The following is a 21,344-nucleotide window of genomic DNA, read 5'->3' on the forward strand; positions in this document are numbered from 1 at the left end:
TTCACTCCTACCTTCCTCCCTTCCCTTACGGCGCGGTTCAGGTGTCCACCGAGATGTGAGACAGATGCTGCGCCATTTCTTTTCCTTAAAATAAATTCTCAATTTTAAATTTCCACGAACTGAGCTGTCGCGACGCCTGCCTAATTTTCTGCCTTCGGGGATAATTATGTGGCATGTAACCTAACATTGAGAGTATTCATCATCGCCGTCCTCGTTCACAGCGGCGGACGCAGTACGTCCCCTATTACCACCACAGTCGCGTGGGAAGTGATTGAACGGTGAGGGCGGAAGCTATGCGAGAACCATTTTATCCTAACTAAGGCATTAAGACTGCCACAATTAACCGAGGTCCTTGGTAAGCTTTTAGGGTCATTTTTGGCTCATATGTCACCTGAAGTGACTTCCACAAATCTAGCAGGCTCTCCTTTTCGCCTCGGACAGCGTCATATTATCCTACAAAAGTTATTTTCGCGCACGAACATCTGTGTCTGAAAGTGCTAAATCGTCGTCCCATTTGAACTTTGCCCTCTGTTCAAACACGCTTCAGGGCATGGTACAGGCGCTGGTTAGCAAGAAAGCCTGCTTAGCAAGAAAAGATCGCTGCGCCAGGCTGCAGCAAAACTCAATTTCTCTGCAGTGAATCTGACAGCGGTTTATGAAGGCTGACGGTGCGGATGATTATATTTCGCTCAAAATGAAGTTTTACTCCTGCAATGTTTCCCGTTATTAGCAGCGTCTTATTGTCACCGCTGTCAATTCAGTCACGCAGTATTTGAAAAAAAAAAGCTTAATGTTTAGCGTTCAATCTGTTCCAATCCGCCAGTGCTAGTTTTAGACTAAAGGTCCATGCAATCTTCATGTTCTAATCTTATAAGAGATGCGTAAACCCGAAATTTAGTTTCAGTAGCTCCTGTGATAAGTTTATTCTGAAGAATAGAGTTTTCTAAAAAGGCGATCTGTATAAATCAGTGTAACAGTTGAGGTTATCTTCTTACTGAAACGCTGTGATATTTGTGCTTCCTCGTGTAAGTTAGTAATAAAGATCGAAGGGTGTCAGGAAATGAAAACTAATACAACTGCTTAGTTCGTCTCATGACCATAATTTTTTAGCATTTAATTATTTATTCCACTTACGGCACCAGCCAAGAACGCTTTCAAGGAAATAATTCAATGATCAACTCTAGTTGCTAGGCTATTTGGTTCAGTTTGTCCCGTCTGTTGCCCTGTTTTTAGTTCAGTACAAATCGAACATCCTGGAATCTGCTTCATTATAGAGCCCACAATCATCAGCAAAGCATTTGATAATAATAACTATTTCCTTTATGATTGACAATAATCGTTGGAGCAATTAACAGTAAAATTCAAGCATATTACCCAGACTACAAACTATCCTTAGTAAGAGGAAAGTACACCCTCTAAAAGCGGCACCTCTATCATTTTTTTACTCTTTCAGGTTGTCGGCGCGCCGTGGGGGACTCGGAGGCTGGAACGGAGGGAGAAAATGCGGGGGTCCTTGGGGCGTTGTTGTCCTGCACCTGCGAACTGGCACCCTATTCACCCTATTCATCCCCCTATTCAGCCACTATTCACAATGTTCATATGGTTGCCCTATTCAACTAGCGGATAGGGTTCCCCGATTATAAATCTCTCTAGAATCTGCTGCTGCAAATCATTTCGTGCTCACGTCTGCTTTTCTGACCAGGAGTGAACGTGCCTTTTTGTTTCGTTAGCAGCGCTGCTGATATCAGCGCCAATGTCAGTATAGTATCAATCGGATCTTTCAAAATAGAGATTCTTTTTAAAAAACCGGGAAATACCTTGCGAGAGACGGTGCCTATACTCCGTTTCACACTCCAGGTGTGACGCTGTCAAAATTAGCACTGTTTGCGCTGCCCTTATCCGCGATAAAAGAGTAGTGCGTTCCTTGTGGTGAGCGAAAAATAATAAATGCTTTGCCTGCCGGCTTAATACATGATATATTTGTCTTGGACTTCATTAAATACGTTCTTATTGCTGCCGATGCGCTCTCACTTTCCCGTGGTTTAGACCACTCGACCACAAAACAAGCGTCGTGTAACATGCCACCCTTTACTTTTTCCTGCGGGCTATTTCCGTACTTTCCACAGCGTTGTACATTATGTACTAACGGTTATTAGTTGCAAGAGGAAATTATTAAGGCGTCTGAAGTTTCTTCCAGAAGAAATTACCGTTTCTATTTCCCTCGGCCAATTCATACAGCATATGGACATGTTGGCGATAGAACCAGACTGCATGGAGAGCGACAAAATTTTAGTACAGCGCGGCACCACCGTCCCTTCTGGCCTGATTTTATTTCCTACTTTACGTTACAAACTGGGGTTGAAATCTCGAGTAGGCAGTTTTTAACCTTCGTGTAGTCTGTCCCTTTAAACGTAACAATAAGCTACATTTGGCTTTATTCTTACCGACAACACTAATGGTGGTCACTACTAAACATAGATTCTTCATGCTTCCGTTCGAGATGCTGCTGTCGGCTCTACAAAAAAGAAAAAGAAAGCAGCCCGCGCGTGGAAGAATGTAGTTTGTACGTCGTCAACACATTTTCGAAAACGCAGAGCTGCTCCCGAAGCATTCAAGGGAACGCTGTCTTCTAAACAAATTGCCAGTGGTTTAGCTCTCGTTAAACCTGGAGGACTGCGAAAGCAACGAGAAGAGAGAAAGAGGCGATGGAGAGCGCGCGACAGCGGCGCCAGCCCCGGCACGCTAGTTACGCGCCGCTACTGCGCACGCGCAACTGGCGAGCGCGGTTCATCCGCGCAGCGACGGCGGCGGCGCGCCAGCTGTGTGCCGTGTGACGTCACTTCTCCTCGCGTATGCGCAGTATGGCCTTTCGTCAGCTCTGCGAAATGGCTGCGCGACTCGAGTATAGCGTTGCTTTCGCAACAGAAAATTCAAAGTATCGTCCGCTCCCTTCGAATTCCAAGTTTGAAGCATTTCCTATCGAAACATTTCCTGATAATAGAGTTATAAAAACGTTTTTCACTATCGGTATAATCGAAACTAGAGGCGTACATTGAAGAATTCTTGGTGCTCATTGGGCATTCACTAAACTCGTCAGCCGCTTTTTGACCCAGAATAGGATTACAACACTGCCAGCGATATCCGGTCCCTTTCGCGACTAGGCAGTTTCGTGGCGCTAGGTGCGATCGGATTTCACTGTAATCGGTGGAAAATGAGCTGCGGCCAAATTCCAGAGCTTTTAAAAGGAGTTGCAGACAAAAAAAGGGGGGGGGGGGAGAAGAGAGCACTGACTTTCGGCCGCTGGTAAACAGCCCTTTACTTTTCCCGCCTCTTATCGTGTCGCTTGTCCAAAATAAACCGTTCTGTTTGAAAAGGCCGAGGCATGCTGTCCCTACCGGCAACGTGCAGTCGGACGACGCACGGAGGCGCTAGCCCATCTTCGTACCGCTTCTGCAACTTTTTTATCCCGGCCATCGTGCCATCATCGCTCACCGTCACCGATTCTGCCGATCATCGAAGATCTCCGTTGTCCCCATCTTCATTTCGCTGCAGCCTTCGCCCCATTTCTACTAATTCCATGACGCAGGTCACAGTACTATACTTGGTAAACCTAAGTTCTCTCCCTAACCTCCCGCTCCCCCTCAGAGACCGCCTAGAATAGGCGAAGAAAGCATATGCAATGGCTAGGAACTGCGTTGCGTAACAAAAAGTGGTTTTAATTTTTTTTGAGGACTCAGTGGAACACTGGTTAAGAGACATGAACTACAAGGGTACCGGCGACTCACATCGCCGCGTGTTACGCGTTTTCACATAGGAGAATACGGCAGCCACAGCAGACGAACTACACGGCAGGCAGACGCACTAACTGCATATGAACAGTCAGCCTAACATGAGCTCGGCGCACTACATGGCGAAGGAAACATGAAAAACGAATACAAATTATGGAGCTGCAAGTGTTGGTTCGTGCACGACCGCATGCCGACTCCACAATATGAATACCTTAGTTTCCTCGAAATAGGTTCCAGAAGCCAATGGCGTTTTTCTCAGTAATATATGGTCTTCGTCAGAAATAAAAGTTGGCTCCTAACGGGTGTAATGTTGCTTTTGAAGCATTGGCAGTAGCCCTAAGAGTACAGGAGGGGTGAGAGTTCATTTGAGTTTCAAGAAATTTGGAACAATGGCATTGCATAATGAGCCACACAGCAAGGATCAGAAGAAAACCCGTTGGGCTCTAGACTTATGACAAAAGTTGTGCCTCTCGTCCATGGGCCAATATCTGAAACGTAACCGACCTTGGAGAACCACTGTATCTATGGAACCGTAATTCTAGCAACTGCGTCCACTACTGGCGTTCTTCGTTGGTTTCTGCAGCGCGTCTCACGCGCTGCCCTTCTCTGTTTACTTGTTGGCGGTGCTGGCGTTCTTCCTCGGTTTCATTTCACCGGGTTTCACGTGGACACACACCGCTGAACCCCGGGGAGTGCGGACAGAAATGCTTTCGCACTAACAGCACCTGGAGAAAGAAAATAAACCAAGGATGTTGGACACTTTATTTCACATCGCTTGGGCATTTACGAGAGAGGGAGCCACACCGCAGCCTCCTATCCTACAGCCTCGCACCTAACGCTGCGCCTCTCTCCCCGGGTTTTCTGGTTGCTGCTCTCGTGTCGTCGTTCACCGTACCGCCAAGGTCCCAGAGAGGGGGCTCCGTGCAGCGGTGCGCGCCCGCATCCGTCTTCGAGAGCATTCGAGAAAGACCTCTTCTTAAGCCTCTGTGTTCGGCACACACGCCGAAACCGTTTACCTGTGCCGGGTTGCTCCATATGTGATAATGGTCAATGGTTAATGAGCGAAACTGTGCAAATAAGTTCTGGCGGTTGAAAAACATCATTGTTCAACGATTATTTGGGAAAAATTGTATTCGTAATTATGTTTTATAGTTACTACGTATTTGTCCAGCATCACATTTAAAACAAATATCATAAAGCTAACTTTAAAATTGAAACTAATGTTTGCGATGCGACGGTGAATTAGAATAGGAAGCGCTGTTCTTTCATCGACGAAAATCCCGTGTGAAATTGTTCCTTCCAGAATTCTGCACCACGGCTGGAATTAATAAAGATATTGACTTAAAACAATGGCCTTATACCTATATTCCAAACGAACAGATGCGTGACTTTGAAATTCGAGAATGCCTGACTAGGACGACCCTTCATGCTAATTGATTCTTTGCGCGAATCATAACAGGGTACTGGTACCGGCTGTACAGGGATCACGTATGGTGTAGCAAAGATTCGCTCTTTCCAAAGCTCTCAATCTTCTGGTAACGCTCCCTTGGCAAAGCACGGTATTTCTGAATGAATAAAGAACTTGCTGAAATTTAACGTCAGCATGCCGAGGAACTAGTGTGGTGTACATTATCTTTACTCCCAGAAAACTGTTTCATAATACCAAACGAAATTGTCGTTCTCCTTTTTTTTTGACGTACCGAGATGAAGCTTCACGTCGATGGACTACCATCGGAGCGCCAAACATGGATCACGTTTATTTCCGCTAGCTGCCACCGCTTTTGTGCGCTACCTTGGGCGCACAGTCTCTCTCCTTACGTCGTCTCCCCGCCTTTCTCTTCAATGCACATTGCACCATGAGATGACAACAAAGCAACGCGACTTGACAGAAAACAACGCACGCAACCAAGTACAGCAGCATACGCCGCGCGTGTCCTATCCGCGCCACGAGCGATGCGACAGCATGGGTGGGTGGGTGGGGGGGTGGATGCATGTATGTATGTATGTATGTATGTATGTATGTATGTATGTATGTATGTATGTATGTATGTATGTATGTATGTATGTATGTATGTATGTATGTATGTATGTATGTATTAATGGGTGGGTGGACGGACGGACGGACGGACGGATGGACGGACGGACGGACGGATGGATGGACGGACGGATGGATGGACTGACGGATGGATGGACGGATGGACGTACGGATGGACGTACGGATGGACGTACGGATGGACAGACGGATAGACAGACGGATGGATGGACGGATGGATGGACGGATGGATGGATGGACGGATGGATGGATGGATGGATGGATGGATGGATGGATGGATGGATGGATGGATGGATGGATGGATGGATGGATGGATGGATGGATGGATGGATGGATAGGAGCGCCCCCTTTGAAACGGGGTGGTGGCTATTGCCACCACCCAAGCAGCACACCAACAATGGACCGACGCTGGCATAATGCTGGTCAAAACCGGCTCGAAAGTCGTACCGACGTCGGCATTGGGGCAAAAAGTTACTTTTTCCAACCTTGGCCTGATGTTCGGACCAACACTGAACCGACATTCATGCCACTATCAGACCACTGTTCAGCCGCTCTACCAACACTGAACCGACATTCATGCCACTCTCAGACCACTGTTCAGCCGCTCTACCAACACTGAACCGACATTCACGCCGCTATTGTACCCACTTTCAGCCACTCTACCAACACTGAACCGACATTCATGCCACTATCAGACCACTGTTCAGCCGCTCTACCAACACTGAACCGACATTCATGCCGCTATTGTACCCACTTTCAGCCACTCTACCAACACCGGCTTGACATACCACAATTAGGCCACTGTTCAGCCTTTCTGCTAACGCTTGCCCGAAGTTTATGCCATTGCATTTCCAGTTCAGCGAATATTCACATTCCAGTTAATGTTCGCATTGGGAAAGCCATGGGTTTTGGCATTGCAAAGCTGCAATCGTCTCTTCTATACACATGCACAACAAAATGAGGCAACGAAAGAATCCAACTGAGAAACAATTTATTAAATAATTAGGCACCGTGGCTGGGGACGCGTGGTTGCGCGAGTCCTGCGAGGCAGCGAGGGCCGCGCAGGAGGCGGGACCTTGGGAAGGAGCCAGGGCCGCGCGGGAGGAGGATTTCTGGGAGGTGGGGGCCGCTTGGGGAAGGGAGGGCACTGTGCTGGGGGCTGAAGCACAGGGGCTCGCAGTGGTTGCCAGGCCGGCAGCGGTACTTGGCAGAAACGCTTCGGCAAAACGCCTTTTGCATCCGCCGCCACGGTCCACCGAACCTGGCAACCACTTCCTAATAAACCCCTGCGCTTCCACCACATCCGCCCCCGTCTTCTCACAGATGGCATCTGCACAAGATAAGCGTTCATTTTAGGCCAGCAGAAAAAGTTTGCTCGTTAACAGAAATCAAGATTATTTCAGCAACAGAGAAAACAGAAAAGGCCACAAGTACATGTTAACTCAAAGTGCGTGCCAAAATGAAAGGACTACAGTATCCAAATACAACTTGAGGAGAAAATCCACCTGAAAGCTCTTCTAACCAACTGTATAAAGCTGCTGCGACATCACGGTCGACCACTTTGCACTACTAACATATGGGAGCACAAATGGCTGGCAGATACAAGGCACGACTACGATCCATGACAAGAGATGGATGTGACTGATGGGAGGGCTTTCTTTGAAAGGCATCTGCTGACTCATATATCTTCAGATGCACATGGAAGAAAACTGCAGATGACTACCCCCATAAAAACAGTAACAAAATATTCACCTGTAATGAAAAAGAAAACTGGTAAAGTATAAACTGAAAAGAAGAAAAAGAAAACAAAGCGCAGCAGAACCTGGTGCATGTTCTTCCACTCATCTTTTAAAATTCAGTTAAAAGCTACTGCAACAACATACCTGTTGCCACCTTGCATAACTTCAGGGCAATAAATAAATGACCACTTGCCCTTGCGGCCATGGAGGCTGTACATCCTCTGTACAGCCACCCCCATGATGGCGGTCATTATGTTGGAGCCCACCTCCCTCAGGCCCTTGCCCCCCAGGCGGACCAGCTGCTTTCGCTGAAAAGAAACACCACAGGTGCACAAGCTATTAGGCACAAACATCAATTATAATTTCATTTAGTTTAGCAGAATCGAATAGCTAAGACAATTGTGTGACTACCTGTCAACAGCCCATGCGAGTACCTACAATCATAATGCATAATTTCTGTATGATACAATAGCTTGACTAGTTGCTACCAGCAGAAAGCACCACCACCAATATGGACATTTTTTTTCCCCCAGTTTACTAAGAGCAGGGAAACTTTAGCGATTAAGCAAAGGTGGCCAACTCCTACCCATTATGCTTTGCATCTTGGACATTATTATATTATAACTATAATGCTTTTTGCAGATATCTATGTGCTGGATGTGTTTTCTCCGCACAGCCGTTACGCTAAAATTGATTTGGTTTGTAGAACTTAAAGTTCCAAAGTGACTCAGGCTATGATGAGGGACACCATAGTGGAGGGCTCCGGAAGTTTCGACCACGTGGGGTCTTTAACATGCGCCACTGACATCACACTGCACACGGGCGCCTTGCTTTTCGCCTCCATGGAAAACTGGCCATCACGGCTGGGTTTGAACCTGAGTCTTTGGGTTCAGCAGTCGAGTGCCCTAACCACTGAGCCACCATGGCGGGGCTCACTACCCTGAAATTGAGCAGTCTAATTAATGCTATACAAAGGGCGGGCGCTTATTTAAATCCCCAAGCACCTGAGTAAAGCTGCGTGCTTAGCAACCACATTTAATTAAACGATGTTGCTTGTTTTTGACAGCAGATTAAGTAATGAAATGTGCATAATGTGAGCAGAAGACAGGGAAGAGGTGGGTTAAAGCTGCCCCATTATTTGGGAAACCTAGCCGAAATTAAAGACGCGCTGAGAGAGGACCAACTTCCAGCCGTGTTCACAGCAGTTCATGCAACAGTATATTAACCGAAAGCACAGCTTCCTGTAAAACAGACCTTACAACATCCTTAATGTTAGCTACAAAGTCCACTGCTGAACTAAATTAAAACAGCACAACAATAAATGACAAATGTAAGGAAAATGAGGGGCTCGTAATGAGACACATACGAAGAAAGGCAGCCACAGGCAACAAAAGCATAGGGGATTTTTTTTTGCTGTTGATCGATGTAAAACAATAATGTAATCACACAAATATTTGACTGAGAAAAAAAATTTGTTGGAACCAAGTGTGTTATGCAACGACCGGCCACCGGCAGAGCTCTGGAAAACTACATCGAATGACATTGAGTGACACCATCTGAGAGCAACTGCCCCAAAAAAGCCTGTGACTGCACCGCCAAATACCAAGCTACTACAAGATGTGACAGGTGCAATGCTTCGCACAGAACCAGCATCAGTAGCTTGGTTTGCTGTTTAGCGCTCCTTCTCGCCTAAACGCTCTGATGCGACAGCAGTCTCGCAGGTGGCATTTTCTTTGCATTGCGTGGCTGAAACATGATGTGACAACTGGCACTTGCCGTAAGCAATATTGCGAGCGCCACATGTTCAGCACTGCTACTGAGCCCAACAAATTGATAGGAGCCAAAGAGCAGATAAAGAGAGTCCCCTAACAGCTGTCCCGACACGTGATGCAGTTTTTGCAAGCTCTGCTACCGGCTGGGCATTGCGTACCACTTTTGCTTCCAACAGTAAATCTCACCACACAAGGAATCGACAGGGCGTTCCAGTGAACACTCTCAAAAATTCCTAAAGAAGCGCAAGTTCGATATGGGAAAACAATTTTTTTTTTGGAGGAACGATCTCTCAGCAGTGGTGGACATAATTTACTGCATAACTGTGCGTGTGTACCTGCAAATATTTCTTCTATTTTGAACTCCCTATTCTTAGGAATTCCTGAAAATGTTCACTGAAACAGCCAGTGTGTATATCAGCAAGCAACTTTCATGAACAAGACATTTACATTAACAAAACACACTGTGACAGCACACTCCAGCACAACAGTAGGAATTATATCTATGAAGAGCATGTTATTCACAGAGCACGGCATGCAAATACTCTTGGAGCTCAAGATTTCTTCACAAACCTCGGAATTACATTATGCATGCAATTCGTTAGTAGGCATTCATTTTTTCCAGACACGAATTATCAGAAACATTAAATCACCAGTCCAGCAGCCACGCTGTCGTCCTGGACGGCAGCTTCCACAGTGTCCAACTCCTCGGGGGAGAATGCGGGCAGTGCAAGGGTGGGAGGCGGTGGCGAGGGGGACACTGGCCGAGTACTCTGCTCCAGCTGCCGGTCCGACCACAGCAGCACGTGATCCTCCAGCCTTTGTAACCGCTGCATTAAGTCGCGCTGCTGCTGTCGGACCTCCAGCACCAGGCACATCAGCTTCAGCAGGGTAGCTGAAACTGAAGCAATCAACAATTTCAGTGAGAGCAGGGTTAACCTGGGCGCAATAATATCATTTGCGCACTGAGGTACAATAAAGAACAGTATGAGGCTAACAGTAGGCAGCAACACACTCTGTACTATGCTCCTAAACTTCCACCAGTTTTTATCCTCCAGGACACTTCTAATTCATGTTCTATTCCTTGCTAGCCTAATTTAAATGCCATAAATGTCACCATGCACTGACAAACACCTAGGTGAAATGGAGCTGCTCTATGTGTGATAGCTAGCACAGAACCTGCAGCCTTGTTGTGTAAAGGACTTCTCAGTCTATGAGCTTCGCCAATTTTTACATTGCTTCATGGGCATTTCCACTGCTATTGCACCATGGCAGAGATGGCAGCAGTTAGTCGCAAATGGATTCTTCCAGTGTCATGAGAAGCATGTGCTAATAGAAGCGAGAAAGCAGAGCAGGCCTGTGCCCTTAATATAGCATTGCACCATTTGGAAAGTATTGCTCACGGCAAAACCCACATTGGCCAAAATGCTGGAGGTAGACATCTGTTCTAACTGCAAGTGTCGGCAGGGATCAATGCATTAAAACTGCAACAAAGATAGCCCTTATGGAATTATAGCCCTTAGCTGACAGGCGAAATGCAACAAAGAGGTGGACCAAATGTTTCTTGCTAGGCACAGGAGGTGCCAAACCGTTGAGACATAAAACAAGGTCACATTTATCTCTTACCACGCATCCATTTTGCTGCAGGCAAGACAAGACTAGGAGCCAGCTGATGTGCTCCACAAGGCAGTTAGGCTGTTCAGTTCTTTCCTAAGCAAGAGGTCCTCCTTCAGAGCATGCCACTATTATTGGCTGCTTATCTCCTTCAGCACCCTTTATGGGAGCTTTGTGATAGCGCAATTAATTTTTTTTCAGCACATTTCGCTGCATCCAAGGCACTGCATTGACTTCCAACCAGTAAACTTTTAAAATACTTTGAAAGACAATGAAAAATTACAATATGGGCCTTGCTGACCAACCGCGACCAAGCGACCAAATTATGCTGGTAAGGAAACAAATGCACAAAACATGGGACTACTGTGTAGAGTGCAATTCGTAGGAGTGGCTTCCTGGTGGTGATGTAGGCCGAGAGAGGCAACAGAAATGCCAGGATCCAAAAGAACCCAACAAAAGCACAACATACAGCTCTTGGGAAGGGCACACAACAACCACTCCACTATGAATCACAAGAGGAGAAAGCAATGGAAGTACTAGATTGTAAATTCCAGTACCACTTCAGTTCAATACAATCGTTTTTGAGAAATACATGTGATGATTTTCAGAGTGACCCCTTTCAAAGCACATAGTTTGAAACTAGAAATGTGCTCCTAGCACCGTTTCAAGAGCCACTGAGGAGAACTCCGTGCAAATATCTTCCTGAATAAGTATATTCTCTAGGTCTTTCTGGGCCTGTTGACTGCTGCTCGGCAGCAGCAGGTACGATGAGAAATTTAAAATTTGCTCTGTTTTTCTTTAAGGCAAAGCAGATCTAGCTTCTATATTTTGTTGTGTCACTTGATCCTAGACAAAATAGGAGTGTAATTAAAAGAAAGGAACACAGTGAAAAGACGGGACAAGCAGCATTTGTTCTGTCCTCTCACTGTGTCCCCATGTTTGGCTTGCATTTCTCTTTTTGCACAAAAGTAAACAAAGTGAAAATCTCACCATCAACAGTCCCAGCTGTCGACCCCTCCAGCTTGCTGGGTGGCGCACTGTTTTCGTTCACGCTCTCCCCAGCGTGATTCAGTGGGGCTGGAGATGAACATGCGTCATTGATGGCAATCCAGGAAGTACAGAACACACTACTGTGTACAACCACAATGTCACATTTCTATCCTAATTGAATGCAGAAATGCTACTTCAGGATATTTTTGGAGAAGGGACAGAACAGTTGCATGGCCAGGCTGTTTTGCATACAGGTGATCTTTTTAAAACACAATAGACACAAAATTACGAAGTTCAGAAACAAATTCCTGGTTATATAGAGATGCCCGCCAGGCAATAGTAACACTTCCTTTGGCCGAAAAGATATTTTAATTTGGTTTCAATCACAGGCTGTACAAAGACTTCATAATTCAAAACCCATCAAAACCGACACCTCCATGACAAGTAGTTGACGTGACAAACAATGTCCAATCATGCAGATACCTATGACACATAAAAGAACGTTGTGATCCGACTGCGGCGGCGCGTTTCGATGGAGGCGAAACGCAAGAGGTGCCCGTGTGCTGTGCGATGTCAGTGCACGTTAAAGATCCCCAGTCGGCTGAAATTATCCCAGGGCGCTACAGCACTTCCTTCTTCCTTTCTTCTCACACTCCCTCCTTTATCCCTTCTCTTATGAATGTCCACCGAAATGCGAGAGAATTACTGCACCACTTTCTTTCCTGAAAAATCAGTTTTCAATTTTTTAAATATGTGTCTATAGTACTTCAATAATTACATTTCTCATGCACCAGCATGGTGCATTGGTACCGTATTTTCCGGTGTATAAGACGCGGCTTTTTTTCAAAAATCTTGCTGGTGCGTCCTATACAAGGGTGCGTCTTATATGCGAATTTTTCGTTTTTTTTAGAGTTCAGAAATTACTCAGGTTCATGTTCAAGCCTTTTTTACCGAAAAAATATCACTAGCAATGAAGCGGTTGTAACACGGTTAATACTTCAATACGGGGACCACCTTGCGCAACTTTTTTTAGGTGAACTTTATCATGAAACGACGGGGATGACGACTTCCGGGATCACAAACACACCACCGTTTCGGAGGCCCGAAGCAAAAGTAATGTGAAATGCCAAAAGATGACGACAATCACGCTTCTCGCCATTGTCAAGACAAGCCAGGACAAGCCGGCGTTCTTTTTTCAGCCACCCTTTGCCACTTTGTTTGCTCCATGTACGTAGTGCGAAGAGAATATTTCAGTCGCGTTGCCACCAGAAATGGGCGAACTTTTTGATAGCGCATCCGAAGGTGAAGACTTCCAAGGTTTTAAGTAGAAATAAAATGTTCTTATGGACATGTGGGAGAGTTCTTTCGTTTTTCTTTCTTTTTTTCCAAAACGTGGGCAGGAATGGCGTGAGTGTTGCCTTTTTCGACCACTTAGCGTTGCTTAAGAATTTCTCACAAGTACGGTGAATTTCGTGATGGTCGCGCAAGCGTGTTTAATTGATCCTCACTAGCCCAACTGGGAAAACTGGGGTGCGTCTTATATAGCAACTTTCAATTACAGCCTGCATATATGGCGGGTGCGTCTTATACACTGGAAAATACGGTACATTTAAGGACACAAAAGAAACTGTCATGGCGAAACCAAAAACAGAGAGCGGAATATATGTCATGTGAATAGAAACCTGTTCGCAGTACTGTTAACGTGGGTAAGAGAGTTTGCCACGAAATGGTTAATGGCAGATTCACTGCTGATCTGAGAGCATGGCAAATGTAAAAAGCTGATGCCAAGTCTGAGCACGTTCCATTTCTCTGCAATTAGCTACGGTGGAGTTTTTTTCCCAGATTTTGCAAGCATACTACCATAAATCCCCAATCAAAACTAACACAATGTCGACCTTACATTAAATAGAAATGAGAAATGGTGTTTTAGTTTTAAGGCGGTTAACATCCAAAGGCGACTCAGGCTATGAGGGACGCCGTAGTGAAGGGCTCCGGAAATTTCGACCACCTGGGGTTCTTCAACGTGCACTGACATCGCACAGCACATGGGCCTCTAGAATTTCGCCTCCATCAAAATTCGACCGCCTTGGCCGGGATCGAACCCGCGTCTTTCGGATCAGCAGCCGAGTGCCGTAACCACTGAGCCACCGCGGCGGCTTAACAAATGAGAATTCATGTCTTACGTGGTGACGGCAGCTGTACAACATCGTTGTGGCCCTCATTTCCTAAAAAAGAATTGCACATGAACGTCTTGTTGAGTATGCAAAATAATTTCTCATCAATAAAGAAATATGAGAATTTCAATTACCAGAAACTGCCGAGCTTTCTAGGGCTGAAGTGAACTCGTAGCGCCGCACCTTTTTTTCGGCGCTCTTGTAGGATCCTGCAAACATTCTCAATATCTCGACAAAAACCATGTCATCTCCAAGCAACAGTACGGATTTCAAAAAAACAAAACAACTGAGGCCGCCTTACTGGAAATCAAAGAAAAGCTAATTGAAAACATAGAAAATAAACTGCTAACAGTTGGCATATTCCTTGATATGAGGAAAACGTTTGACTCGGTTAACCATAAGATATTGCTTGAAAAAATGCAGTGTTATGGAATACGCGGCGTTCCTTTAACCTTATTTGCTAGCTACCTTGACAACCGATCTCAAACAACTATCATTAACGGTATTTCATCTGGGATCGGTCAGATTGTGTCTGGTGTGCCACAGGGCTCCGTTCTAGGACCAACGTTGTTCTTATTATATATTAATGATATCGTCAACCTTCATCCAGCAGACAACATTATAATCTATGCAGACGATACTAACATATTTTTTTCAGGGCAAGATAGTAATATTTTGCAAGCAGCCTCCAATAGTTGGTTATCCCAATTGTCTGTTTGGTTAAAATCAAATAGGTTAGAACTTAATGTCAGGAAAACAAAGTACATACTGTTTAGAGCCAAAAATAAGGAAGTTCCGAACAACTTCCAAATTCACTTCGAGCAAGCTCCTATAACTCGTGTCAGCTCTACAATGTTCCTTGGAGTCATTTTTGAAGAACATTCACTCTGTACAGATCGTGTAAACTACGTTTGCACTAAAATGGCTCGCTCTGTTGGTATCCTAAATAAATTTCGCACAATACTGCCTCGAAAATTCAAACTACAAATTTATTTCTCTCTCGTCTTTTCGCATGTACAATATTGTTTGTTGATCTAGGGAACGACTACCTCAACCAATTTTGTGAAAGTACTTACTTTACAAAAAAGAGCTGTACGAGCGATTGATAACTTACATTACAGTGAGAGCACGGGTCCTTCCTTCCTCAACCATAGACTGCTAACCATCACGGCCGCTTACCATAAGAAGCTTGCTGTTTATATCAGAAACCTTATGAAAGGAAACTGGCAGACTTTCGAGAGCACATATTTAATTGCCCAAACAGCATACAGTCTTAGGCGCCCTCAATACCATGCACCAAAATCTCGTACAAACTATGGGTTCCAAAAACTAACTCACATAATTCCTCATAATTAAACACGTATCCATACTTAACAGAATTGTCACTACAAAATATGTCCGAGGGCTGCTTTGCTGACTTGATGCCCGTTCAGCTGCCTGTATAGCAACACTCAGGCCAACAGACTATCAGTTTGAAAGCCTGTGAAACACTCATGTGGCAGAGGCATTGTTTTATTTACAATTAAAAGTGTGACTCTGGTTTCTAGGATTTAACAGCTTTAAGCTATGAAGAATGACGTAGCGGAAGACTCCAGATTAATTTAGACCACATGGGGTTGTTTAACATGCACTGATATTACAGAGCACAAGCGCATTCTGCACTGCTCCATTTCACCACAGACAGGATGTAACCTGGGCCCTCGGCTCAGCAGCATGGACCACTCAGCCACTGCGACAGGCTAACAATTCAAACTGAACAAAATGTAAACAGCTGGATGAGTTGGTTCTGAATTTGCATTATGAAACACTGTCTCAGTGCACAACAAACATGGATGAGGAAAGAGCAGACAACGCAAAGCATCAATTGATGTCTGGCATTTGTATTGTGTGCTCTTTCCTTGTCTGTGCTTTTTGTGTGCCAAAAAATGTTTCATAATGCAAAAAAAAAAATTACCATACTAAACCTTTCTGTACTAAATATTATTAAGCATACTGAGTGCAGCACTAATTCTGGGAACTACAGGTCTTCAAAAACAAGGCACTAATGAGTTTCAGAAGTAGTTCATCAGCTTACAAGTGCAATAGCTAACAGTTCATTCTGCTCCTCTTTTTGACAGCTGGCTAAGCGGTGGCTATCAACATGACTTCTTAGTCGTAATTTAGCCATGCAGAGGTGCAGACTCACAGAATCTAGCAAAGAGGCCTTTACAATCGCTGATGAAGCTACCATCAATATGTCTGCAATAAGACTACTTATGGCAAGTGGTAACGACGACCACTGGGCAACGCATCCACTCCCCTCCGAGAGCTGGCTCGGCCTCAGCTTTTGCGAGCCGCGTCACCTCCGAGCTCCTGGCCACAGGCCAGTAGCACTCTTCTTTTGTCTCTGTGAGCCATCCGACAGGGATGACTGCAAGGCAGTCGTCCTCAAGAGGAAACTTCACCACAGCGAATGCTTTTGACATGCTGCACAGAGGAAACACGACAAAAGATTAATGGGGAAACAAGGATTTTTACCAGACACTGTCTGTGCCATACTCTACTGGCACTTGCCTGTTTGGGTGCCGAAAACTTCACACTACCATGACAACTGACAGGTACTCTTACAACCATCTCGTTCTACTTCGCAACGCACTTCTGAACTTTCATGAGTTGAGAGTTACAAGTGTCACGAGCGCCTGCAATTTGGGACTAATTTAAACAATATTTCTGTGCCTGCTGTCATGTGAACCAAATAACAGCCAGCAATAGTGGCGTGCAACTTCACTGCATTGAACATCAAACTGAGTGCAGTCTACCAGGAGCATAGTGATGAAAAAAGAAACCAGTAAAACGCAAGATTGACCAAATGAGGAAGAGAGAAAACAAGCGCGTTCAATTAGCGAGCTCGAAACTAGCACTCGCTATATGTAGAGTCACACTGATCTAGACTTTGTAATACAAGGCTCTGAGTAGCGGGAAGGGACACACATAAATAAAAAGTACTCTCAATTTTTTTTCTGTAACCGATCACTGGCAGGAGCAGCATTACTTCTGGCAGTAGAGAAGAATTGTGTTCAATCATCCTGTTCTTGTCACATTTCTCTCATCGCACGGAGACTCGCAACGCAACAATGTCAACAATGCCATGGAAGCATTTGTCAATCAAGCACAAGGCATGCAGGCTGCGACTCTATGACGTCTGACATGCATGCCTGAACCAAGCGATTAGCCTCACAAAAGCAAAAATTGGCGATGAAAAACACTCAACTGCATCGCACGGGGCAACTGGTTGGTCATGGGGGGCGCCGCAGAGAACGGCTCCGGAAATTTCGACCACCTGGGGTTCTTTAGAGTGCACCGGTATCGCGCACAGTACACGGGCCTCTAGAATTTCGCCTCCATCGAAATTCGACCGCCGCAGCCGGGATCGAACCCGCGTATTTCGAGTCAGCAGCCGAGCGCCGTAACCACGTGACGACTGTCATTGCGATCATGATCATAATATCTATACACGTACATAAATGTACGATGTGCCGTGAGAAACAAACCCTCTCAGAAGCAATGCGCCAACAAGATTTGCAGGGATAGTGCGTTCACCCTGATGAAGGAACACACAAACACACACGACATTTAGAAGCGCTTCCCTTCGTGTACGTGTGTGTTACTTCATATTACCCCAACCCTTACACGCAGTTACACCTTGCAATGCGCCGCTGAGTTAATCAAAAGACAACTGCTGACAGATGCCTACAGACAAGTTAGATAAAGGGGCGACACACGAGGCGTGCTCATTGTCCTCACTCGCGACAAGTTCACAAATATTAGCTGACAACTAACATGAAAGGGAAAAAAGGACAGAATGTATACTTACGCAAGCAGTGCCTCCTGGTTCCCCTCGGTGACTCACGCGTGCCGCCACCAAACTTCAAAAAGCTTGAAGAAATAAAAATTCACAAGCGCGCGCTTTGCTGCCAAACGTCCAAACGAAATGACCACAAGCTATGGATTGGGATTGGCTTGGAACGCACGTGGGAGCGAGAGCGGATGCCTACGTTTATGCGTAAAGCGGTGGATAAATACACGTTTAGTTTCGGAAAATTTCTTTGAAGCTTAGTGTTGACAACACCGCCAAGAATAATTTTTATCAATTTTTTACACTTCAATTTATTAATGAGCAAAACATCTTATTTTACGCGACAGCTAAGATGGAATGGCATGGCTACTTTTGACTACTTTCAGCTCAAGTTTTGGCTCCTTTTAAAATGTTCCCAACGGCAACCCTGCCCGCGAGTCATGCCGCGAGTGCTCGCGCTTGTTTTTCTTTTGTGGTGTGGAGGTATTGGTCGTACTGCCTGTCTGCTGTCCCTTTGTGCGGCTGTTGCGGTCCTCGTCTTTCACCGCAAAGCTTCTGCATTTCGCCATGAATGCAAAGCAACGCAAGTACCGTATCGTTGAAAAAGAATACCGTGAGATCTTGCAAGATCTCGGTATTTCACAACGGCCGGTCGCATCTACGTCTTCAAGCTTGGATCAAGGCGGCAGGAAACGATCGCACTCCGAAACATCAGTCGACGTACGCACCCCCCAACTCTTGCTACCGTCCGAAGCAACCACGCGACGCAGAAGCGAAGTGCGCGCTGAAGACGCGTGATTGAAATCTATGACCGTAATCAATATGAAGACGATTGACCGATAGCGATTAATACGTCCCTATCGAAAAATCTCGTATATATGTGTCATATGTGTCTGGTTCATACGAGATTATGGAATATCTCGTATGATTATGGAATATCTCGTATGTGTCATATGACACATATGTGTCATATGTGTCTGGTTTACAATTTTTGGGAAAGGAAAGGGAAGGGCTGGGGTGGAATTATAAGGCAATTAACAATAAAATAGCTTCCATTGAAGTTAGTAAACTAAAGAAAGTAAAAAAAAAAATTCGGACGCGAAAAAAAAACTACGCGCCGTTCCGGATTCGAACCACCGACCTAGAGATCCACAGCTCACTACACTACCCACTAGACCACTGCTGGCATGACGAAAACTTCTTTACATTTCGATGACAAGACTTATGCTATGCTTCCCACTACTTTAGAATTCGACGGTTAAGTGCGAGGACAAATGTTTATTTTTAAGGTATAAGGAGCTGAACTACAGCCGATTGCACTTCCACTGATATTGTGGATCTTGATGTGCTCTGTGATAAGCACTGAAAGATCTGATATTTGTATGTATTTTAATTTTCACAGCGCCTGCACCATTGATCGTAGTACTCTCATTGCGCACATATTGTTAACTACAGTCGGAGCTCTTGCATGAAAATACCTGGCGTTATTAGCTCAACTAAGCCCAGAAGGCAACATTTGCCTTCTGGCTGAACGTTTGTCCAAGCACATTGGAAACGCCTAACGTCATACTGTTTGGATAGGCGCGGTTTACAACAGGAGGGCACAAGCAGAGAATCAAGGAGAAAAATATTTGAAACAGGCCAAGAGTTTTTTTTTATGCGTTGGTTGGGCACTTGTTAATCGCTTGTTCATCCCTTCTTTTCCGCGTGTTTCAAACAACAAGGCCCACTCTATGAGAGGCACTCATCAGCGGCTATGTGTTTCGCACGAGATTGATGTAAGCTGATACGGTGCAAATCGGAGCTCTTGTGTACGCACGAGTGTCGCGTGTCAGTTAAGGTATGCCACATATGTAATCCATACAAGTAACCTTTCCGTAGCGCGTGAACTACTATATATGCAGCAGATGTGTTCATCTGTGACATTTGTGACGCGTATGAGCTCGTACGAGACACATTAATTTGTGACACACATGAACTCGTATGAAGTATATGTGCTGATACGAGGCGCATTTGTCGACACATATGGCTCATATGGTGCCCATATGAGTCAAACGAGGCACATATGAACTCGTATGAAGCCTATATGTGTTCATATGAGGCACATATACTGACACATATAACTCATATGGGCTGCATACGAGGCAAAGGGAGAGAACGAGTACCGTGGAGGCGCAATGCCTTCGCATTCTTCCAATTCGAGTTCCCGCAGACGATGTAACGTTTTTTTCTTAAGCTATATGTATCTCTTATATAAGCGCTGTCCTATCATGGAGCAAACGCACGTTACTGTTTACCGATTCCTGCTTTAATGGAGTGCTCGACACGTTGCGCCATGCATATATGTTTTGGTGCTGTTCTGCAGGTATACCGCATTAACTGCGACGCCCAAGCACATCAAGGTACAGCGTATTTAACGTTAGAGTCGAGAAGTTATTTTTATAAAATGCTATTTATAGTTTTTGAAATTCAGGCCTGAAAATCGGTGCTGCATGTATGTTTCTCCGACTCGCATTCTTTCATTGCACGACTGGACTTTTTACATTTACACAGAACGAAGACCACAACCTTAAAGGGGGAAATAATCGCATGATTGCATGCAACTTTGCATATTTTAGTTTAAAAAACTGAGATTTAAAAAATCTCACAGGAGGTTATGCGGGTTTTTACGAAGATATCATTATCTACGCCCCGAACTATATATGCTTATAAATAATTAACAATGTGCGAGCTATATATATATATATATCGCGCCTATCGCCGCAATTGAGAAAACTAAGAAGTCACAATAGCAACTGCATGATGCTCCATAGCAGTCGGCACTTCAGAGTTGCGTTCCCTATTGCAGGAATTGTCCAGCTTCTAAATATGGCAAAGTCAATGCTGGGGAAACATTCGAGAAAGTGGTCCAATACTGCCAACTTCTAAAAATGGCTGAGCCAAGGCGGGTGAAACGTCCGAGAAATTGGTCCAATACTACCAACTTCTAAAAATGGCTGAGCCAAGGCGGGGAAAACGTCTGAGAAACTGGTCCAATACTGCCAACTTCTAAAAATGGCTGAGCCAAGGCTGGGAGAACGTCTGAGAAATTGGTCCAATACTGCCAACTTCTAAAAATGGCTGAGCCAAGGCTGGGAGAACAGAGGCAACGCGGGGCCTTCACAGGGCTGTCGTTTGCCAACTCAGATCCTACATTGGACCGATGTCATGTGCTGCTTGGGCATGCGCAGCTTTTCTTTTTTATTATTTTTGTTCAACTCTGTTGTCAATTCTCATTAAGATTCACCATCTTCTTTACCTACAGTTTCTTACACTTCTAACCGTATGCCATATCTCTCTTTTTCAGCCACGAATCCTCCAATCGCTTTTTGCTATCTTCTAC

At 45.1% G+C, this 21,344-nt stretch overlaps 1 protein-coding gene across 1 annotated transcript; it reads right to left on the reverse strand.

The window, feature by feature from the left end:
• Nucleotides 1-4,063: 4,063 nt before the first annotated feature.
• On the reverse strand, nt 4,064-18,187 carry LOC149354124 (uncharacterized). The gene is made up of 7 exons (XM_089575935.1): nt 17,981-18,187; nt 14,262-16,593; nt 14,137-14,178; nt 11,954-12,040; nt 10,003-10,250; nt 7,725-7,888; nt 4,064-4,124 (listed from the first exon to the last, which is right to left on the reverse strand). Exons 2-7 carry the CDS (start codon nt 14,368-14,370, stop codon nt 4,064-4,066), a joined length of 711 nt encoding a protein of 236 aa, XP_089432061.1. The 5' UTR covers nt 14,371-16,593; nt 17,981-18,187.
• Nucleotides 18,188-21,344: the final 3,157 nt, after the last annotated feature.

This window comes from Amblyomma mixtum, chromosome 3 (assembly GCF_055824585.1).
Source record: "Amblyomma mixtum isolate Tamu chromosome 3, ASM5582458v1, whole genome shotgun sequence".
Classification (NCBI taxonomy): domain Eukaryota; kingdom Metazoa; phylum Arthropoda; class Arachnida; order Ixodida; family Ixodidae; genus Amblyomma; species Amblyomma mixtum.

Excerpts from the sequence above, each read along its gene's own strand:
- LOC149354124 (XM_089575935.1), bottom strand. The coding sequence starts at position 14,370 with ATGGTTTTTGTCGAGATATTGAGAATGTTTGCAGGATCCTACAAGAGC. Across the intron at positions 10,251-11,953 it reads GACAGCTGGGACTGTTGATG|TTTCAGCTACCCTGCTGAAG; the intron begins GTGAGATTTTCA and ends TGATTGCTTCAG. Across the intron at positions 4,125-7,724 it reads GTTATGCAAGGTGGCAACAG|GGCTACTGCCAATGCTTCAA; the intron begins GTATGTTGTTGC and ends CTGTACTCTTAG.